Here is a 21,156-nt window from a genome sequence, read left to right on the forward strand (position 1 = left end):
ACAAGGCATTAGGAAGTGTTCGACTCAGCGAGGAAGCAAATGGCCTCTGCCCCGCAGTGAGCCACAGGGACCATCCTCACTTTCTCTTCTGCTCCCTTGTTTGTTCTTAACAACTCTGCAAGGCAGGCATTCTTATTTTCCCAAAGATTTCTCTGATACAGCTTGGGATATTATTCCATTTGTCCTTGTAATTCCAAAATTGCGACTCTTTCCCCCTACACTCCATTTAAAGTTCTTTAGAGCTATCATTAAATATTCATAAAAACAATTTTTCTCAGATGCCAATTTTCCTAGTTAGGGACATCAAAAGAAGGCTTTTAAAAGGTCAAGGGTAGTGTATATTTCTGAGGCTGTAGTAGAAGATTCCAAACTGGTCTTTTCTGGTAAATTCTGGATTTGCCTCACAAATTTTCCTAGTAACAAAAGCCATGTTGCAAACATGATAATGTCACTGTAGCCTCATTCAGAATATTACTCACTCTTTCTGTTGCTTTGCTACTTCAGCACTTGGGAAAGTTTCAATTTCCCAGTAGTGTGACCGTGATACTATTTTTGTATCTTCAGCATCCACTTATTTTCAATTTAGTGAGAACAGTCTATGGTTGAGCTGAATTTTGAAAACATGCTGAAAAAAGGCTGGATTTTATTATTAAAACATTTAAGAATGAGAACTTCAATGCATAAAGAAAATGTGTACTCAAGAAGGAGGCAAAAATAAAATACATAATTTCTTCTGAAATGCAGTACTTAGACTGATACTCAAGTTTCACTCCATCTCAATACCAGTATCATTTTAATCCCTCAAAGCACATACTTGTGAATAACATAATGTTAATATGTTTCACTGCAGAAAAGATTATAAAACTATTTGATAATCACTAGTTACAAATTTACTTCATAACTGACTGCAGATTCACGTGAAATTCAGTAGTAATACCAAAAATATAGAGTCATCAAAGACATTTGGATTCAGGAAATAGGGGAGAGGGGAGCTCAAACTATAGCTCTCATCTCCCAGATATAACATAAAAACATGATAAGGTTAGGCACACTAGCAGGGTGTCACTTGCCTTAGGCATAAAACATTTCAAAGCAATTTAAAAATATAAATAAAAACACAGACCAAAGAGAAATGTACTAATTTTTATTACCCTTTCATCAATTTTCTATAATAAGCTCTCTTTCAGGGGTCCCTAGGTGGCCTAGTCAATTAAGCGTCCAACGCTTGGTTTCAGCTTATGATCTCATGATTCATAAGTTTAAGCCCCACACGGGGCTCCATGCTGGCAGGACAGAGCCTGCTTGGGATTCTCTCTCTCTCCCTATCTATCTGCTCCTCCCACTGCACATGCTCTCCTTCTGTCTCTCAGAATAAATAAACTATTGTTTTTTAAAGTTCTCTGTCAAAGGAGGAAAATACCTATGGGTAGACTGGGAGAGGGGAAAACCTATCCCTTTGGCTGGTGGTAGCTGAAAGCCCCAGGATCCACCTTCCCTTCAGCAAGTGTGTTATGATCAGAGGCACCTGAGTCACTCCCCGTTCCTGAGCCCTGACGGCCCCCTTGCTTTTCTCCCAAACTTCTCTCAGCCTCACCCGTTTTTTCCCTACCTACCCCTTTCTTCCCTAACATTTTGCATCTCATTTTCATCCTCTCTCTCAAAGTTTCCAGTGACCTTGTTCTTGCCAAATTTGAGGACTAATCTCCCACTGATGCTCAGTCCTTCCATTTGAAACCTTTTCCCCTTCCTTGGCTTCAAAAGCTTTAACTGTGCTTTAATTATCCACTCCTAATGATCCTTCTCATTCCACATGGCACAGGGTTTTAAAACCTTCATTTCCAAGCCAGACTGCCTCGAGTTGGAATCTTTCTTCCAGCTGCCACATTCTACCAATGAAGGTTACGACAGGTAACAGAACTTAGTTCCATTTTTCCATCTGTACAGTAAGAACGATGGCAGTTCCCAGCTCGTCAGGTGTGACAACAAGAAGGCAATACATGTAAATCACTTCGTTCAGTGCCATAAAGGCAAGCCCGTAATGACATCAGCTATGTGTATTCCATAATCACAGGTACACAGCCTGTGTCAAAGAATCTATTTTACAGTGTCAACATTCCATGTTTATGTTGGTGACATCTAAACCACTAGTTTAAATGTGCTATAAAAACTTTAAATCCCTAAGATTGCAAACTACATGTATGCCATCTATTAAACCTTTTAGCCTTTTCTATTTAAGTCAAAAGAAACCACCAGTTTCATAGGCACCTTAAAATCATCTACCTCCTTTGGTGACAGAGTAAATCTCATTAATTCCTGATTTATGAGGCAGGAGGCATAGTGGTTAAAGGCAAGGACTGGAGCCTGGCTGCTTGTGCTCAATTACTGGTTTTGTCACTTACCACTTATGCGACCTAGGGCAAGTAACTTCTATTCTTTCTGCTTTGACTGCCTCATCTGTAAAACAGGAGTAATATTAGTGCCTTACCTATAACATAATCCTTACCTCATATAATACTTAATAAGTATTATATTAACATTTATTTAATAAAATAAAATTTGCAGTGTGGTCTTTTTACTGATTATAAAAAGAGATGTAAAATTCCAAAGCTTTCATAAAGCAAAACAAGGTGTTTTTAGTAGTTCTTATTTCTTCCTTGGGATTCTCATTACCCCTACCATTGTCCAAGCTTACGACCCATCATAGCCAGTTAGTGGAAAAAGCGCCCTACCCAGCCTCTCTAAACCAATCTCCCTAATCCCATCCTCTCAACTGCTTTAATTCACTTTCCATTTAATCCCTAAATGCCAGATTAATCCTTAAAAACACCCTTTATATACTGTACCTTTTTGGACTAACGTCATGGGTGATTCCCCATGGTTCTCAGACAATATGAAAGTGCCTCACCTGCAGTCAGTGTATTTATTTCTTCCTGCACATGGGCAGGCCTCAATTGAGTGGAATACCCCAGGTCCATTATAACCTCCATGCCTTTATTCTTGCTCTTTTCCATTCCTAGAATGTGCCACCATGTAAGTCTTCACATCTCATACATCTTTCAACAACCACGTGTTTGCTGCATGAAGACTTTCAAGCTGAGGCCCCTTGTCGATAGCTTATGGAGTATTACATAGTACAGTAGAGAAGAGACCTCCGTACATAACTTGGTTCTCACAATGACGTTGCTATTTTAGACTATTATTTACATACTTCATGTGTGCATGTCTTGCTTGGAATTTCCCATGGCACAATCTCAAAACTGTGCATGTGGTAGATGAGTTCGAAGTGGTTGACTTTATAGATGAATGATGATCCTCACTTGGGATAAGTAGAGTTTACTCAAATTTTTTTTGTTTTAATTTCACTATTGGACAATGGAATGGGCATTCGATCATGAATGTGCTAAGACTTTTGCCATATTGAGGATCATAACTGAATAGCTTAATGAATTCAACATAAATATGTATTCATATCTGTGAGAAGAATGCTCTTTATTCATGCTCACCAATTTAATCTCTACATGAAGAAAAGGTACAAGTAAATACAGAATTTTTTTGTACAAGAAATAAAAATAGAAATCTTACATACTTAATACCATTTTAGTGGGGGCACACTCAAGCTCTTTAGAGGAAAGAAAGAATCAGGGAGGGGCTGGCTATACTATCTTTCTAGTGGTTTATTTTATGTCCAAAAACAACACTGAGAAGTTCTGCCAAGAATGAAATGCTATGAGAAAGACCAAAATAAAAGCGTAGTCTGTACTCTGAGTCGGACATTAGTTCACTTGTGTAAGTACCTTTTCTTTGGGTACTTAGGGTTGGCATCAGGGGAGGATATAAGAAGAAAAAAGCAGCAGTGGTCCTTCCTTCCAGAAGGAAAGACAAAGCATTTGTAAGTCGTTTCAATGGCAATGACACTTTGAATGAAAGTAAAAATTTAATTAATGGTCTTTCTTAAATAATTTTTCACAGTAAGGAAGACAGGTTGACAGTGTGGGTTTGGTAATAATAACAATAATAACAGCAACAGCAGTAGAGGCCACAACAGTGACAGCTAGAGACACACTTGGGTCATCGTATAGTCAAACTTATTTCCTAACAAGCCCAATCCACAAGCCTACCCCAGGCTTACTGGTTCAGGATCTGAATTTAAAGATGCCCACAACAAAGCTTAAGAGACACGTTTCTGATCTACTTATATATACACTAACATATAATCACAAATGTTCTACTGGATAATGACCCTTTGTATTTCTCAAGTTCCCAATTCTCAAAGCAAGATCCAATTTTGATCCTTGTACTTCAATTCTGAAATACCGGTTGGTTGGTTGGTTGGTTGGTTGGTTGGTTGGTTGGTTTTAGTAACAAAGCAGAAAAAATATAGGATGCTCTGGTGAAAAACTGATTAACCAAAACTTCCAACTAAAGAAAAATCTGTTTTGATTAGTTGACACTTTACAATTTGTCTCACTCTGCTTTAATTGATACAAATATACTTTTTAGCCACAAGTTTTCAGACTCTGCACACACAATGGCTTTCCTGAGGGGCAGTCTCAACAGCACAGGGAAGCTGTAAGGGGAGAAACAGGGCCCTGTAGTAGCCAGAAGGAACCAGTATTTCAGAGTTTACACATGGCTTCTGGCTTCCTTCACGTTGTAGTCAATGATTCTTAGGGTCCCAAAGATGCTAGACATTCAAACTAAAAAGACATATTTTAGCATTAAAGCAGAACCTGTTGGCAGGAATATCTGAGCAGCATTCTACCCAGGAAACAAAATGACACCCCGCATGTTGCAGAATTAGAAAACTGGACAAATGCTGATAGCCCATCTTCAGCTAAATGCCAGAGAGCAAGCTACTGAATTGTAAGGCGATTCCCTTGTCTTTTACCGAGGAAAAGGCCTGTGCAGTTATAACTTCTGCACCTCCAATGGCTACCAAAAACTTAATTTAAGTATTCAAAATTCTCAGGTATGTAGTATCATCTGACCTCAGGTAATATACAGACTGGCTGATAAATTTAATCATATTTACATACATTTTCTTCTAGACAAATTTACTCTTCAGTTTAAAAATATGTGCTTAAGCCACATAAATAAACAAAAAACAGAGGGAAAAAAAACCCAAATATTTCCCTTTGTTAAGTTTACCAACCAGAGAGTAAATGCAGTTCTAGCTTATCATGTTTTCTATGAGAAAACTTCTGTTCTTTTTTTAGATTTGGAGAATTGCTTTTCCTGACAGAACCCCCAGAACTGAGAACCCTGAACTGCAAACTTGTCCTTTGTCCTAGTTGTTTACCAGCCTTATCAAGGCACACATGGGTTGGCAATGTGATTCTAAGATAAAAATTCCAAAGATATAATTAGATGTTTTTCCGAGAAATCTCACCCAATACCATAAAAATCTGTTTGCTGTTCTTCGCATTATACTTGAAATTAATGGTCTCACAATTTCTTGCCATTTACTAATTTTCTTTTAGGTAAAAGAGACTTATTAACTTGGCACTTCAGAAAAATACATATTATTTTTTACATAAACAATACTGAAAAGAGAGATCTTATCTCAAAACTTCTGCCTATTTCAATGAACAGATATTTCTATATAAGTAAAGCACTTATTAAAACTTCCACAGCAAAAATATAAAGAGGAAACTAATATTTTGCCCCTGAATTGAACTAAAGTGATAAATGACAGCAAGATATATTCTAAGCTAGTGATGTACAAGCTTTCTTAAGGTATCCTTCACTTTTATTTAGTTTAATTCTGAACAAAAGAAATAAAGAGACAACGGTCAGAAGCCACAAATAAATATATACTATTACAGAAGAATACTCTCCAGGCCAGTCAAGGAAGTGCTATAAAGACATCTCTCAAGTTTTCTGCTGAACTCCATTTTTGCTAGAGATTGAAACCATTAAAAAACAAAAAAAGAACTTCTACTGCCACCTGCTGGTAGTTTATAGTCAATGATTATCAAATGCTAGAAAGACAAACTTCAGATTATAAAGCAGAAATCTTTTGACTTTTACAACAGGAATAGTCTTTGGATTCTTGCCTATCTTCCTTCATTTATGGATTACATATATAAAACATTTTATAATAATTTATGGATATAAATATATGTATTTTACATATGTTCTAGTAGAGAAGTAGAGGAAGACAAGCACATTTTCTTGACTGCTAACTTGCTCACTGACTGACCCACAATGACAAAAGGAAGTCAAAGATGATCACATTTCCATTCTTCCCTTTCCCACAAAAGCTATTCAATCTCATTTTTGGTAAGCAATAAAGATTTGAGACTGAATGCTTCAGGATGATCTCTGTGTGAGTATTTGCAACTCAAACACAGGAGGCCAGCAAAGAAAGTTTCATTCTCTTAGCCAAAGAATGACAGGCCAAATTGTATTTCTGAAGACTTCTCAAGAGGAAACTCACACTCTAAGGATGTCAACATAATGTTGATGGAGGATTCCAAATGAGAGATCTGAGGTTGGAACTGGAATACCCCCACTGGCAAGATTCCGTAACTGGAGACATCAACATGATTTTAAAATTCAGAAAGAGCTTGCCCAAGTTCCTGTAGTCAGCTTCATTTCTTTTTTTGGAGAGTCTGAGAATTTAAAAAAGCCTTCGCTAAAAGATTTTCAGGGAAACAACTATTCTCTTTAATTTACAGGGTATTTATGGGGTACCTGGGTGGCCCAGTTGGTTGGGTGTCTGACTTTGGCTCAGGTCATGATCTCATGGTTTGTGAGTTCGAGTCCTGCACTGGGCTCTGTGCTGCCCACTCAGAACCTGGAGCCTGCTTCAGATTCTGTGTCTCCCTCTCTCTGTACCTTTCCCCCACTCATGCTCTATCTCTCTCAAAAATAAATACGCATTAAAAAAATTAAAATGGTATTTTAAAAAATCAAAATAGATAGGTAAACCATTTTGAGGCACTTTATCAATAATATACCAATTCTTACTACAAACTATGGAAATGTTTTTTTAGATATTTTATGTCACAAGCTCCACATTATAGAATACTTCATGTCACAATGCTGCATCTATTCTAAAAATAAAACAAAAAAACATGGATTTGACTAACCTTCTTCTCTAAAATTAATGTTAAGTACAATGTGAATCAGAAGGCAATGTCCCAACATATAAATCCTGGGTCCTTCTTTCACATCCCCAGACATGAGCAAATTTGTCTGCTAGGACACTTAAGAGTTGTCTGTAATTCTACAGTGCTATAATTAAGACTTGTACAAATTCTGCTGCCAAAAAATCACCAGAGTGGGTGGTGAACGCAGCCAAGTAAACTCTAATTATGGAAGGCGGGTTTTCTAAGATCTTACATAGAAGAAGCAAAGGCAAGATCAGACAGCTAAGATAGGTTACCAAGGCAATATAAATAGCCTTGTCAAACTCAATGTAAGCCCCCCTTTGGTAACAGCTGTTACCTCCCAAAGCTCATAGGTACTTTAAAAACACAATCTGGAATCCTCTGCTTAGAATCCAGCACTTAACTGTTCCCCCCAAAATAAAGTTATGAAATTTACACATGCCATTTTCACTCCTGGGACAAAAAAATAAAAAGGCAACAGGAATCCAGTATCTCAGATAATTTTCCATCTTAAATTTCAGCTCCTCCACTAGTATTATTTTAAAAACTTCTGCTAGAGTTCAATAAAATGTACTTAGCACTCTGAAAGACAGTATGCAAAGCATAAGTGTACAGCACAGTAAATTTACACAACTCAAACATATGCATATAACCAGCACCACCAAATCAAGAAACAGTATTTTTTTGCACACCAGAAGGGCCCCAAATACCTAGAAAAGGGGAAATTTTTACTTTATAAAATAAATACAAATTTCTCTCAATAATAATACTGTATGATGTCTTCCTACTGTCTGGATCTGTAATTACAGCTTTCAAGTAGATACGATTATGCTTTTTCCTCTTTGCTTATACAAACATCTGCGCCCACCCTTCCCCTCATCAACACACTGCATGAACTTCGCATTCAAGTCCAAGCATAAATATCACTTCCTATATGAAGACTTCCTGGACCTTCACAGAAAAATAAATTAAATCATCATCTACATTCACAGATTACTTTGCAAACAGTCCATGTTTACACTTATCTATACATCTACTATTCTCGACTGTGAGTACCTCACGAACAGGAAAGGCATCTAATTTCATCTTTTGATCTGTTTTCTGTGTTTTAAACTGTGCTTTAAATTCCATGCTAATGGATGATGACAAGTTTTTCATGTTCTTTCTTCTGTAGATATGTAAGTAATTTTTCAGAAAACAGTGTTCTATCAAACCATATTCTATAATATTAAACAAAACAAAATACACTTGACTCTTGAACAACATGGATTTGAACTGTATGGGTTCACTTACATTGTGGATTTTTTTCAATAAATATAGTATATTATTATAAAAGTCTTTTCCTTATGATTTTTTAAAATACTATTTTCTTTTCTCTAGTTTGCTTTACTTTAGCAGAAGAATGCAGCATTTAATACATACAACATACAAAACATAGGTTTATCAACTGTTTATGTTACCTATAAGGCTTCCAATCAACAGTGGTCAGTAGTTAAGTTTTGGGGGAGACAAGAATTCTATGCAGATTTGTCACTGCACAGGGAGGCAGTGCCCCTTACCCTCATGTTCAAGGGTCAACAGTATATTATCAGATATTTTATTTTATTTATTTTTTTCATAATACTCAAACGGGAATCAACCCAAGTTTTATTAACACTCAAATGGATAAATTATAATCTAATCAACAGAATGAAATAAAAATATATAGATCATGGCTATATGTAGTAACATGTATAAATAACATGTATAAATATCATAATCATAATGTTAAGTGAAGAAAGCCAGGCACAAAGAACATAAATTGTCAAAGTATAGAAAGTTAAAAAAAACATGCAAACTAATTGATGGCATTTGGATGTACACTTCCAAGGTAAAACCGTAAGAGAAAGGAACAGGAGTGAATACCATCAAGTTCAGGGCTGGCAATTCCGTATTTGTCCCGGGTGGTGGTACTATGGGGGCTTATTATCAGATATTTTAAAATACATATCATCTTAATGCCCTCCATGTAAAAGAATTTGTAACAGAGCATATTTTATTCAACGAGATTAAACAAAATATGCTAATTTTAATAATATACACATTAGTAATATATTTATCATATATAAATTGAGAAAATAATGCTTTGTAATAAGAGGCAGCTATTTTCTTGTAAGGGACAATATTAAGGTACTTCTCCATAGAAAAAAGTTCACAAAGTACACTTTTTAGGTCCTAATACTGTCATTTCCTCTTATTGCACTCCTCCATCCTCTCCTGTGATACAAAGAAGCAAGCTTACTTCAGCTAAGTTGAGATTACATTTTGCTCATAGGTTCAGTTCAGGGATCACAGGAGCCTCTTGTAAAAGTGAGAAATCCCCAGGCCCTCTTACCTGTGTACCTAAGCTGGCCGCCATCATGTGAGCCAGAAGCTTAGCTGCAAACATCGAGTGTCTGGCACAGAAGATATGGGAAAGGACAGCCAGGCCAAGACCTGCAGGAACAAAAATGTTCATAGGTGGGTATACAATTCATGAGCAAACAGTAGTGGAGCAAACTTCTTTGGCCTTACTTTTATGTAAGGCCTGTAGTCTGCCCATGGCGCACAGCACGGTTATCTCTGGAAATGATATTATATTTTTTTCAAAAAATTTTTTAATGTTTTATTTATTTCTAGGAGAGAGAGAGAGAGAGAGAGACAGCGTGAGCAGGGGAGGGTCAGAGAGAGAGGGAGTCACAGACTGAAACAGGCTCCAGGCTCTGAGCTGGCAGTCAGCACAGAGCCCGATGCGGGGCTCGAACCCACGAACCGCGAGATCATGACCTAAGCGAAAGTCGGACGCTTAACCGACTAAGCCACCCAGGTGCCCCTCCATATTATAATTTTAATCTACTCTATTTTACGTGACATATAAAATCTTTACACTTATTAATTAGGACCAAAGGATAACATTAATATTCAAACAGCTACATGTTCACTCCCTTACAACAAAGATAGCACGAATTAAGCAGATTAATAATTTCAAGAAGCTGTTTTTTCTATGTTTCCACTAGACAAGTTCTACTGTGTAAGAAAAGAATCAAATTTCAATCTAATTTTCCAGGAACAGGTGGAGTGGCTAAACAGAGATATTTAGGGAGGTGAATTGGAGTTTTCAGGCATAAAACTGTGAATAGTACTACCAAAACTCGGGCTTAGTAATTACCCACTTTTTACCTACTAGGAATAGTTATGTAATTACAATAGTGGTAATTATGAATTTTAAGAGTAACCTTATGCTACTGGGTGCCAAAACCAAGACAAAATGGGTTCTTTCCTCCTGAGATGATGTTTAACCTAAACACCTACATTTCTAAGTGTGGTAAAGAAAACTGCTCTTGTTTTCTTTAAATGTACTTGAATTCACCTCTTTATATGACTCTTGAAGTAGGGATAATTAGAAACTTGGCACTAAAAAAATAAAAAGTAAAAATAAATTCAGCATTAACCCACAAATCTTTTATCTTGCAATTCATATAAATGTCTTTTAATGCCATATTTTATATGCAGAATGTATACATATTTTTAAATACTTCCAGTTCTAAAATTTAAATGTGCTGCAAATGGCAACCCATTTGCTTTTTCACTTAAGCCTTTTAACTCTTCTCATAGAGCTATTTTGCCTTAGAGTTATCAAAACATAACAACTGGCATGTATATGGTGTTTTGCAGTGTCCTTTGTATGTATTAACCTCATTTATCAATGCTTCCTTGACAAACAGGAGTTGCTGCATTTATTTAAATTTGCTTTTTCATTATCTTATATAAGGCTATGGAACACTTTTTTATTTATTTTATTTTTTAATTTATATATGTTTTAATGTTTATTTTTAGAAAGAGAGAGACAGAGTAAAAGTGGAGTAGGGGCAGAGAGAGAGGGAAACACAGAATCCAAAGCAGGCTCCAGGCTCTGAGCTGTCAGCACAGAGCCCAATGCAAGTCTCGAACCCACTAACTATGAGATCATGACCTGCGCTGAAGTCAGATGCTTAACTAACTAAGCCACCAAGGTGTCCCTGGAACAAACTTTTAAAATACACGACATACTGGTCTAAGTGGATTGGGCCTCTGCAAAGTGCACATGTGAGGTTGATGACTAACTAGTATTCCTTACAGCAATGCCTCTCATAACTCCTGTGGGAAAGTTTAGATTTTAATAAGTATGTTTAGATTTTAATAAGTTAAGACAAAATTCCACATAGAAAGTGAGTCTTTGCATTAGACAAGGCTTTTAGCCTAGAAATTTGGCCAAGAAATCTAAAGTAATCCATTTTTCAGAAGGCTGCTCCAGGGTGTTCTGGGGCAGGTGTGAAGGTCTCAGGTTGCCTCCAAAATCCACCCACACAGGGACGCAATGCATCCAGAAATTGCAGCATCATGCCTGACTTTGCACCTTTACTTGGTCTACAAACTACTGAAGCTAATGCTCTGAACTCACCAATGTACACTGTGAATTTCTTATGGTGATCAAAGCTAGTTTAAACTCAAGGTGTGGGGGGGATGTGTGTGTGTGTCTAATAAACTGATTTAAACGCTAGGTCTTGGGGTGCCTGAGTAGCTCAGTCGGTTAAGTGTCCAACTTTGGCTCAGATCATGATCTCACTGTGAGTTTGAGCCCCGCATAGGGCTCTGTGCTGACAGCTCAGAGCCTGGAGCCTGCTTCGGATTCTGTGTGTCCCTCTCTCTCTGCCCCTCCCCAGCTCACTCTCTGTCTCTCAAAAATGAATAAATATTTAAAAATTTTTTAAAAAATAAAAGCTAGCTCTTGCAAATTTTTTCCTATTTAGGCCACATGATCACAAATATGTGCTTTACTGTACGTTTATTGTGGTCAATGCCAACAATGTGAGGCAAGGGGATTAGCGCTGGATAAAGGAGAAATAAACATGAGTCAACTGTTTTTTTGTTTTTTTGTTTTTCCTAGTTCACAAGAAGAGCTTATTCACAGCCTTTTCCCTGAACTTGGTAATTCTCCATTTTATTCACATTTCAGGAGATAAATTTAGTAAAGTGAAACTTGACTAGCTCAAGAATATTTAATTAAGTATATGAGCTGCAATTAAAATGCTAGCATGACACCTGGTGGTGGTCCAGAAAAATGGGCCAGATTCTATTATCCTAGAACGATAACACATGATGGTTGACTGGATGCATTTTTTATGTAGGGAAGAAGAATGGTGCTAAAAAGCCTCAAGCAGGCTGTTCCCCAGTCTTGACAGGCCTTGGGAAAGATGGTGACTATCTTATATTTAAAGACATGCATGCTTCAGTTTCCAAGTCCCTGAAGCACTATATATAAAGTACTTAACTTTTATTTTCTTATTGGATATCGAATAGTTGCATTTAGCATACATGATTTAAATTAACAAGTCAGGTTTTTTAATTGTAACAATGTTTGGTTTAAATTCCTTTAATATAAACATGTAAATCATAGGGTATTAAGTGTTATAACTATAAATAGAATTTTTTTTTAAATAAAGTATAACAATTCCAGGTATTACCTAAAAGTATACCCTAAGCGGTTTTTTAAAAATTGACTCCTTGGCCATTATGTAGAAATAGCAAGCAGCTAACTGGGTAATTTTCCTTTGCTTTTTTTCCTAGCACATTGTAGGTTACAGACTCAGTTGGAAAAAAGCACTTAATTAGTTTCCTAACAGAAATGACTTTTCTACATTATTAGAAAGTGAAGGGAAAGATAAGTTACCCTTAACAAAGGAACACTGATAATCTTTGATTTAGATAAGAAAAACTCTAAAGAATGACTAGATTCTTTTGCTATCATCAAACTGGACCAAATATCTTGTTGAGCTACAAAATATCAAAATGTTTGTTATGTGTATAAACATACATAATGTTGGTATATGAATATGCATACCCAGTAAATATATCTATCATTTGACACCCCTTAAAAAGAGAATATACTTTCCAAGTTACTAGTTTATCCCTTCACAACCTAAATACCCGTGTTTTTTGCCATGAAATTTCTTTAAAATGTTCGTAACTTTTGTATCTACCTATGTATCTGTCTCTGTCTTCTCTACAGATAAATTTCACAAAACCGCATGTTCACTACACATTATTAAATCAGTTATTAGGTTGTTACCTTCATTTTTTTTTTTCTATTTCCCCACCTAATGCTAGCTGTTACTGTTCCTTTTTTTACTTCTTGTTGCTCATCTCTATTGATTCCCACATTTCTGTACCTTTCCTCTCAGCACGGTGTCTCTTGGTTACTGCTACTAATAAGCTAAAGGCAGGAAAACAAAACTGTCAGGCCTGAAAAGTTTTGTCTGTTGAACAAAAGTCAAAATGAACACCTTAGAGAACACAAAGTCTATGTATTTGGGGAGAGGATTTCTTCCAGAGGGATGAGGGTGCCAGGAGACTAGCCTCTAAGAAAATCAGCAGATTGAACCTGAGAGGTTCAATAACCACATGTTTATCTACATTTTAATTAGTTAAAATTAAATACAATGAAAAATTCAGTTCTTCACTTGTTCCAGTCATATTTTGAAGGCTCAATAGCAGATGTGACTAGTGGCTACCATACTGGACAGTGCAGAACATTTTGATCATCACAGCAAGATATACTGGAGAGAGCTGTGTTTAACTGCCTTATCCTGAGCAAAGCAAAAAAAGAATATGCCATATTTCGGAAGAATTTTTATTAAAAATGGCTAAAATGAGATGGTTTGGGACTTGGAAGTCCCAAAGTAGGATGTAAACTTACATAGTCACAAGAACGTATAATTGTTGGAGGATGTCAGACCAACAATGTATATTCATTTATTTAGTAATTTAACAACTATCGAGAAACTACTACGCATCAGGGGCTGTGTTGGGCAATGAAGACACAATGTTGAAAAAGGTAGTTACTTGCTGCTCTACCACCCTTATCTCAGTATTTCTTTCGTATCTTCTCCCAGACACAGACTGGTTTCTGAAAGGTCCAAGACCACAATTCTGGGCAAAGAGGTGTGCAAGAAAACATTCTGGGTAGTTTTCAGGAAAGTTTTCATTGCTCTTAAAACATGATCCAAATAAGTGCTTTTCCTTTGGCAAGCCTAGACACTTGTGCGATGCTGAGAGCCGTGGCCAGCTCATGGCCATGTGGGGGAAGGCTGAGAAAACAAAATCTTTGAGGAGAGCAATACAGAAAACTGAGAAGGGGGTCACCCCTGATGACACCAGAGGTACTGAATTAATCAACCCTGAACTCAGTTTATTTATATAAGAAATTTGAGTTGTCTTCTGTTAACTACAGCCAACTTCATCCTAAATACAATATACCTGTATGTCTAGAGAAATCCGATATTTTTAGGCCATATCAGAATTAAAATTAAGCTCTCTCACTTACTATCTGCAGTTTTCTCTTCAAATGACTTTTTAAAAATTCGTATGCCTTGTTTTCTATTCTTCATGTTAATAACTCCTCCATTTGATAGTTAAAATGAAGCTGTTTTGATATACCTTCCTCCATAACCATACAGGCTATTTTAGGACACTGATTATAGTGAATATAAACTTGATATTTTGGAAGAATGTTACACAAAATTTTAGAATATCTGTAACTTTAAAAAATATTTTGAAATGAATGGGTGGCATCTGGTAACAGTATTTTTTTTCTGGAAAAACCATCAAAATCTCAGCTTGTAAAACATAAAAGTCATAACTAGAACAGTCTTACTGTTTACTGGACAAAAGAAAAAGCATACTTCAAAGGACTTTCGATTGTACTGACTTTTATCCTGTAAGCCTTATTATTTATCAATTTATAGACAATAATTTTGTTACTTAACTGAAAAATTGACATTGTGTTGACACGTATACACTTAGTAATCTGTACAGTAAATAAAACCATTAGCCATGTAAAAGGGAAACCTTTAGTTTGACTAGAGTGTTAAGTGATTTCTCCACCATAAGAGAACAACAACAAAAAAAGAACAATGATATAAACGTGAAGTCTGTAGTTCATCTTTAATGTCAACTTAAAAGCCCTCCAAACATAGGAGACTTAACAGCAAGTACATCATATAAGACCTAGTTCACATACTGATATTAAAACTGAAATGGATTATGGAATGTTCCAGGTCTTGTTAAGATCCCAAGGCCACAGGAACTGTATTTAAAGTTAAAATCAGAATGATTCCAATCCAAGAGTCTATCCTACTACAACATCAACAGAGTTACAGGAAGCAGGGGAGGCTTCTCTGATATCCTCCAGATAGTGCCATGTACCTCAAACCATGCTTAGGTTCCTTAATAATCACACTCTGAAATGATGGCGTTATGACATTACTATCTAACATTATTTTAAGTTGTGTCTCTTCCAAGTCACCTTTGAAAGTGACTTTCATAGTGTTACACTCAAGTGCACAGTTAGGCTCTGCTTGTCCTATCTTTTTAGCTTCAAAAGATAAACTTTAATTTCTTGGAATCTGGTAAACTGGTCTACAGATTTAAAAGCCACAGGTATATATAAACCCTCATCTTTCACCTTCCTCAGCTGAGGATTACTAAACTTTGTGGCCTGCATGGCCATTTAACACACTTTGATCATTGGCGATGTTCTGCTGTACTGCAGTAACCACACATGGAGCTAAAACAGATACACTGTGATCCATCCTGGCTTAAAGGATTTATTACTTCCTGTGTAATGGTATGTTCCCATATTTCATGAAAAGAGTTGGTCAGATTGATTCCAAATTTAGATGGATCTGTGATACGGTCTGACGTAAATTATAAAATGTGTATGTAAGATATATAAAATTCTCATCTCTAGTTCCTGGGGACCATCAGAGAGATAGATGGAAATCTTCCTCCTATACAGGTGGAACAGATACAAACACGGGACTTTATGTCCCCTGCTCTACAGAACGCGCTGTACACATTACAGTATGTTGTGGACAGGGGTGCCTGGGTAGCGCAGTCGGTCAAGTGTCTGACTCTTGATTTCAGCTCAGGTCATGATCTCACGGTTCGTGAGCTTAACCCCACGTCGGGCTCTGTGCTGGCAATGCAGAGCCTGCTTGGGATTCTCTCTCCCTCACTTCTCTCTGCCCCTTTGTTGCTTGTACGTGCATGCGTGTATACCCTCTCTCAAGATAAATAAATGAATGAATAAACATTAAAAAATGTCATGGACAGAGGGGGAAACCCCAATAATTTCAAATATAACTCTACATCAAAAGTAATAAAAGCAGATACTGATATTCAGGTGTTGGCTCTCAAATACATGAGCAAACCTATGTACTCTTTTCTAGACTGAACTGCAAAAAATATATATTTATTAACAATTCTAGGAAATATGTTGTTGTGCTGCTAGTCTTCTATAGAATCAAAATAATATTCTCTCCTTAGTTTTTAAAACTCTGTTTTGATGTTCAATACTTAGACCAAGCAAGGCATTCTTGTAGGTCATGGCACAAGGATTTATGTCCCTATGGAAATATATAAAGTTACATCAGATTTTGCTGCATTTCCTTTTGGCTTTACTTTGTCTATGAAATTTTGTTAACTATATTAGCAATGAAATAAAATAGGATGTCTCCATCTGATTCAGGAACTATGTGGATCTAGAAGAATCTATCAAGCAAGAAATGTTATCCTTATAAAAGATATTATTTTTTTTTAATGTTTACTTCTGAGAGAGAGAGCAAGAGAGTGCACATTAGTGGGGGAGGGGCAGAGAGAAAGGCAGACACAGAATTCGAAGCTGTCAGCACAGAGCCTGATGCAGGGCCTGAACTCACAAACTGTGAGATCATGACCTGAGCTGAAGTCAGATGCTTAACCGACTGAGTCACCCAGGTGACCTATTCTTCCCTACTATCTAGTTTCTATCTCACACTATATTATATACTCCTTATGAGTTGGAACTGTCTTGTTCTTTATAATATCATATTACATAATTATATTATATCCTTTATTATATCTTTGTTTTTTATTATGTCAGTACCAAGTTGGCCTTCCATAAATACCCACTGTATGAATTAATGAATACGACAATGGTAAAGTTTATTTCCTCCTAGTACTGATGAATTACAGTATGTTTCCAACTTGTAAATATGGGAAAACAGACTTTCATTCTTATAAATATTCAAAATTATTGACTCTAAAATACCACAACTGACCTGAGATACACATAAATCCAGAAGAGAAAAAAGCTTCATTGTATGAAGACAAGTTGTCAGTCTGGGCGTAGACCGCGTGCACAGACATGTATGAACAGGCACATTCCACATAGTCTGAAGTGTCCTCAACCACTTTGCAAAACTGACTGTCAGACAACCAGCTAGGACAAAAACACAATGGTCACTATTGCTCTTTTATCAACATGTAGGGTATTGAGATGGCTTTAAGTAAAAACAACTTATTGAATTTAAGTGTTCTTTACTCAAACAGTAAGCAGTCCAATTTTCAAGAAAAAAACACTGGAGGGAATATCTTGTCTAAGACATGACACAAAAGATCCCACAAGAAGCAGCCTAAATAGTAACCAAACCTGTAAAAGCATTTCTGATACCAAAGCAGTGGACCCTCTCAATAGACCAGCAATAGCACCTAATCTAAAGCATACACACCCCGGTACAAGTACATTCTTCCCTAGCATTCAAAAATACCAAAAAGATGGACAGAGCCACTAGAGGTGTACTCTTCACCCTTCTTCAAACAATTCATTGTTTTGTTTTGTTTTTTGGCTTATTTATTTTTGAGAGAGAGAAAGAGAGAGCGTGCGCACAAGCACGTGTACACATTCAAGCAGGGGAGGGGTAGAGAGAGAGGTGGAGAGAATCCCAAGAAGACTCCTCACTTTTAGCTCGTAGCCCAACACAGGGCTCGAAATCAAAAACTGTGAGATCATGACATGAGCCAAAACGAAGAGTCAAACGCTTAACCTACTGAGCCACTCTGGTGTTCCAATTCTTTTGAACCACATAAGTTACTTAAAAGATTTTCTAAGTTTTTTTCTTCATTTTTATATAATTTTGAAGTCAGTTATAGTTCACAAATGTTTTCCAGGGTTCATTCAAATGTTTCCTGCTATAATATCTGGCTATTAACATAAAAGCTTTGTAATGATTACAGCCAATACAGCATCAAGTGTAAACCTTGTAAGCATTCCTCAGTGACTTGTGGTTGAGTCTGCTCCCTTTTTAGTGCCTCTTGAATCCTTTACTTTTCTAAGGACATAAAAATTCTCAGCCCCTCAGCAGAATCAAGTTTGAAGCATTCATTATTAGTTATATATCAAGGATGGCATACTATCTGTCACCAGGCATTTGAAATTTCAACTGAAAATATTTTTACACAAAAAAAGACTAACCAGAATTTTGCTGTTTGGAGGATGGTTAGCTACCCAACAAAGCTGTTAAATGTATTTAGAATTTTAGTTGTGCAGCTGAAAGTCAGAAATAAATAGAACCGGGGCGCCTGGGTGGCTTAGTCGGTTAAGCGTCTGACTTTCGCTTAGGTCATGATCTCGCGGTTCGTGGGTTCGAGCCCCGCGTCGGGCTCTGTGCTGACTGCCAGCTCAGAGCCTGGAGCCTATTTCAGAGTCTGTATCTCCCTCTCTCTCTGACCCTCCCCTGCTCACGCTGTCTCTCTCTCTCCTAGAAATAAATTAAAAATATTAAAAAAAAAAAAAGAAAGAAAGAAATAGAACCTAGTGACTAAATCCTCTGGGCCAGTCATTCCTCACCCTAAGCACTGATTGAGCTTCAAGCATTAGAACTGCTCAGAAACTTGAGGCCTTAGGCCAAGGAGATTCAATAGAAGAACTATTCTCTTCTTCTCATTCCAGTGCATGGATTAATTCTAAGATGTACTCCTAGCTACAAGTGCACTAGAATTATAAATTCCTCTAAACACAGAGCATCAGATTCAGAACTATAAGCCAGGTGGAAGGAGCAAAGAGAATTTCCTTTCCTGTCCAGTAAGTTAACCAATAAACAAAGGAAGGTTATGGAATTGGGTAGAACTCACACTAGGTCCAGTGAAAGCGATTACAATAAAGAAGTAATATGTTAAACACATATTTAAATTGTTGGGCTACACTTGCTACCTGTACAATGCTAGACCATTTCCAACACTGCTTTGTCATTTTTACTGCAGGGATTTTCTTGACTCTAAAGTCTCACTTGAGGCTACCCTATATGTTCAACACAAAAATTGGAATCAATGGTGGTAGAATGGGGAAGGACTGAATTTTTATTTTAAAGAATTATTAAGTACCTTGCAGTGGCCTGATTCCAAAGGAGACATAGAGATGTCTGGGGAATAATCCTAGGCTCAGCAGCATAAATCCTGTAGAGAACCTCATTGTTGTCAGTCAGGGGTTGTGAACTCTGACCTTTCACACTCAAAGATAGTACCTGTCGTGCCAAAAAAAGACAGAAAAATGAATGGTGCTTTAAAATTAATGGCAAGACTGAATTGTGAACTTTGATTCATTTTCCTAGTCACTAGGTCACTTGCTTATTGCAACTACTTAAATAATTAGCTTACTTATGGATGCAGAGAATCTGACTGGTTTTTCATTGCAAACATTCTACCTTCCCTTTAGTTACTGAGCAGTCTTCTGCTGACAAAACTTGCTTTAACTGTCTGGCTTCATCATGAGCAGGGAATAGCATATGATATATTATTAGTGAAGGCTACATTTTTCACTTTTCCCCTCTATATATATTTTACTCAAGAAAACATGAAGGAACTATTTCCAACTATATTTGAGACTACACATTCTACAAATAGTTCATGAAGATGGGACATGTTTCATAATTAGCTCACCATGTGCAGTCCTTGCCACAAATCTGATCAAGCAAATGCATTCTGAGGAGTATGTCTGCTAAGGAAAAATCAGATTCCAACCACAGAATTCTTTAAGTCATAGCTTACCTTATTTTTCAGGGCAGGAAGATTGTTTCCAGTTATAAACCACTGCTGGCTGCTATACTCTGTAAACTGGACTAATTCACATGTACTTTTTCCAGCCATTATTTCTACATCTGGAACCTCCAATAACCTCTCTGGAACTCGAATATAATCACCTTCTTTTCCTTCAAACTTGTGCCCATTGATTTGTTGAGGATACCAGTGAAGAGCCAGTATGGACAAATATGGGCAACTGTCAAGGATGGTCTTGCTTCTGTAACAGAGAAGCAAAGGCTGTGCGAAAATAGCATGCATTTACATATGCACATGCACTTAGATCTGTTAAAATGCATTACACAGGGGCTCTATTCCTTATGCACCACCATAACATTGTCAACTCAGAAGCAGTAAAGACAATGTGCTTTCAGTTCTTTTATAGTTAACTGTCAGGATTTTTTTTGCACAGAACTTTCTGCATCCTTTTGCCTGATTCCCTTGTAAACTAAAACATGGGTTTTAGAAAGCTGGAAGCTGTTTCACGGATATCAGATACAATCTGTGGTGATAAAATGTACTTTTTTGTGTTAGTCACATCAGCACTGGTGGAACAAGCTGAGGAAAGGGTGTACCATTAAACTGAAACCTCTGCTTTATTTAAGAATACCGTAAACCTTATACACCCAGACCCATGGTTTCACCAAGAGTTTACCTCATCTCCTTCTACTCCATCAGAGCATTTCAAATCCAACCATGTGACTGGTATGAGAAACCGCTTAGAGCTGGGATCTTTACCCATTCAACAACTCTGTTTTAAACACCCTAGGCATAAGATGGGCTTAGTGAAAGTGCTTCCAAACCTCAGTGTGTGTTGAAATCACTTAGAAGCATGTTTAAAGATACAGATTTCTAAATCACATCCCAGACTTACTAAATGAGAATCCTTGCCTGGAAAGGAGGCTAGGAGTTCTACAAATCTTTTTTTTTTTTTTTTAAGTTTATTTATTTATTGTGAGAGAGCATGAGGAGGGGAAGGGCAGAGATAAAGAGAGAGAGAGAATCCCAAGCTCTCTCTTCATGCCGACAGCATAGAGCCAGATGCAGGTCTCAATATCATGAACCATGAGATTATGACTTGAGATGAAAT

The 21,156-nt window shown here is 36.9% G+C and overlaps 1 protein-coding gene across 1 annotated transcript in view; it reads right to left on the reverse strand.

The window, feature by feature from the left end:
* The window catches only part of ADGRV1 (adhesion G protein-coupled receptor V1), a 500,208-nt gene that overhangs the window by 275,030 nt on the left and 204,022 nt on the right, over positions 1–21,156 (reverse strand). Inside the window, exons 82-85 of the mRNA XM_039255493.1 lie at positions 20,037–20,286; positions 19,374–19,513; positions 17,273–17,433; positions 9,490–9,590 (exon numbers count right to left, since the gene is read on the reverse strand). Coding sequence (XP_039111424.1) covers positions 9,490–9,590; positions 17,273–17,433; positions 19,374–19,513; positions 20,037–20,286 — 652 coding nt within the window. The remainder of the gene's footprint in view (positions 1–9,489; positions 9,591–17,272; positions 17,434–19,373; positions 19,514–20,036; positions 20,287–21,156) is intronic.

Source organism: Hyaena hyaena, unplaced genomic scaffold (assembly GCF_003009895.1).
Source record: "Hyaena hyaena isolate Hyena2069 unplaced genomic scaffold, ASM300989v1 scaffold_529, whole genome shotgun sequence".
Taxonomy (NCBI): domain Eukaryota; kingdom Metazoa; phylum Chordata; class Mammalia; order Carnivora; family Hyaenidae; genus Hyaena; species Hyaena hyaena.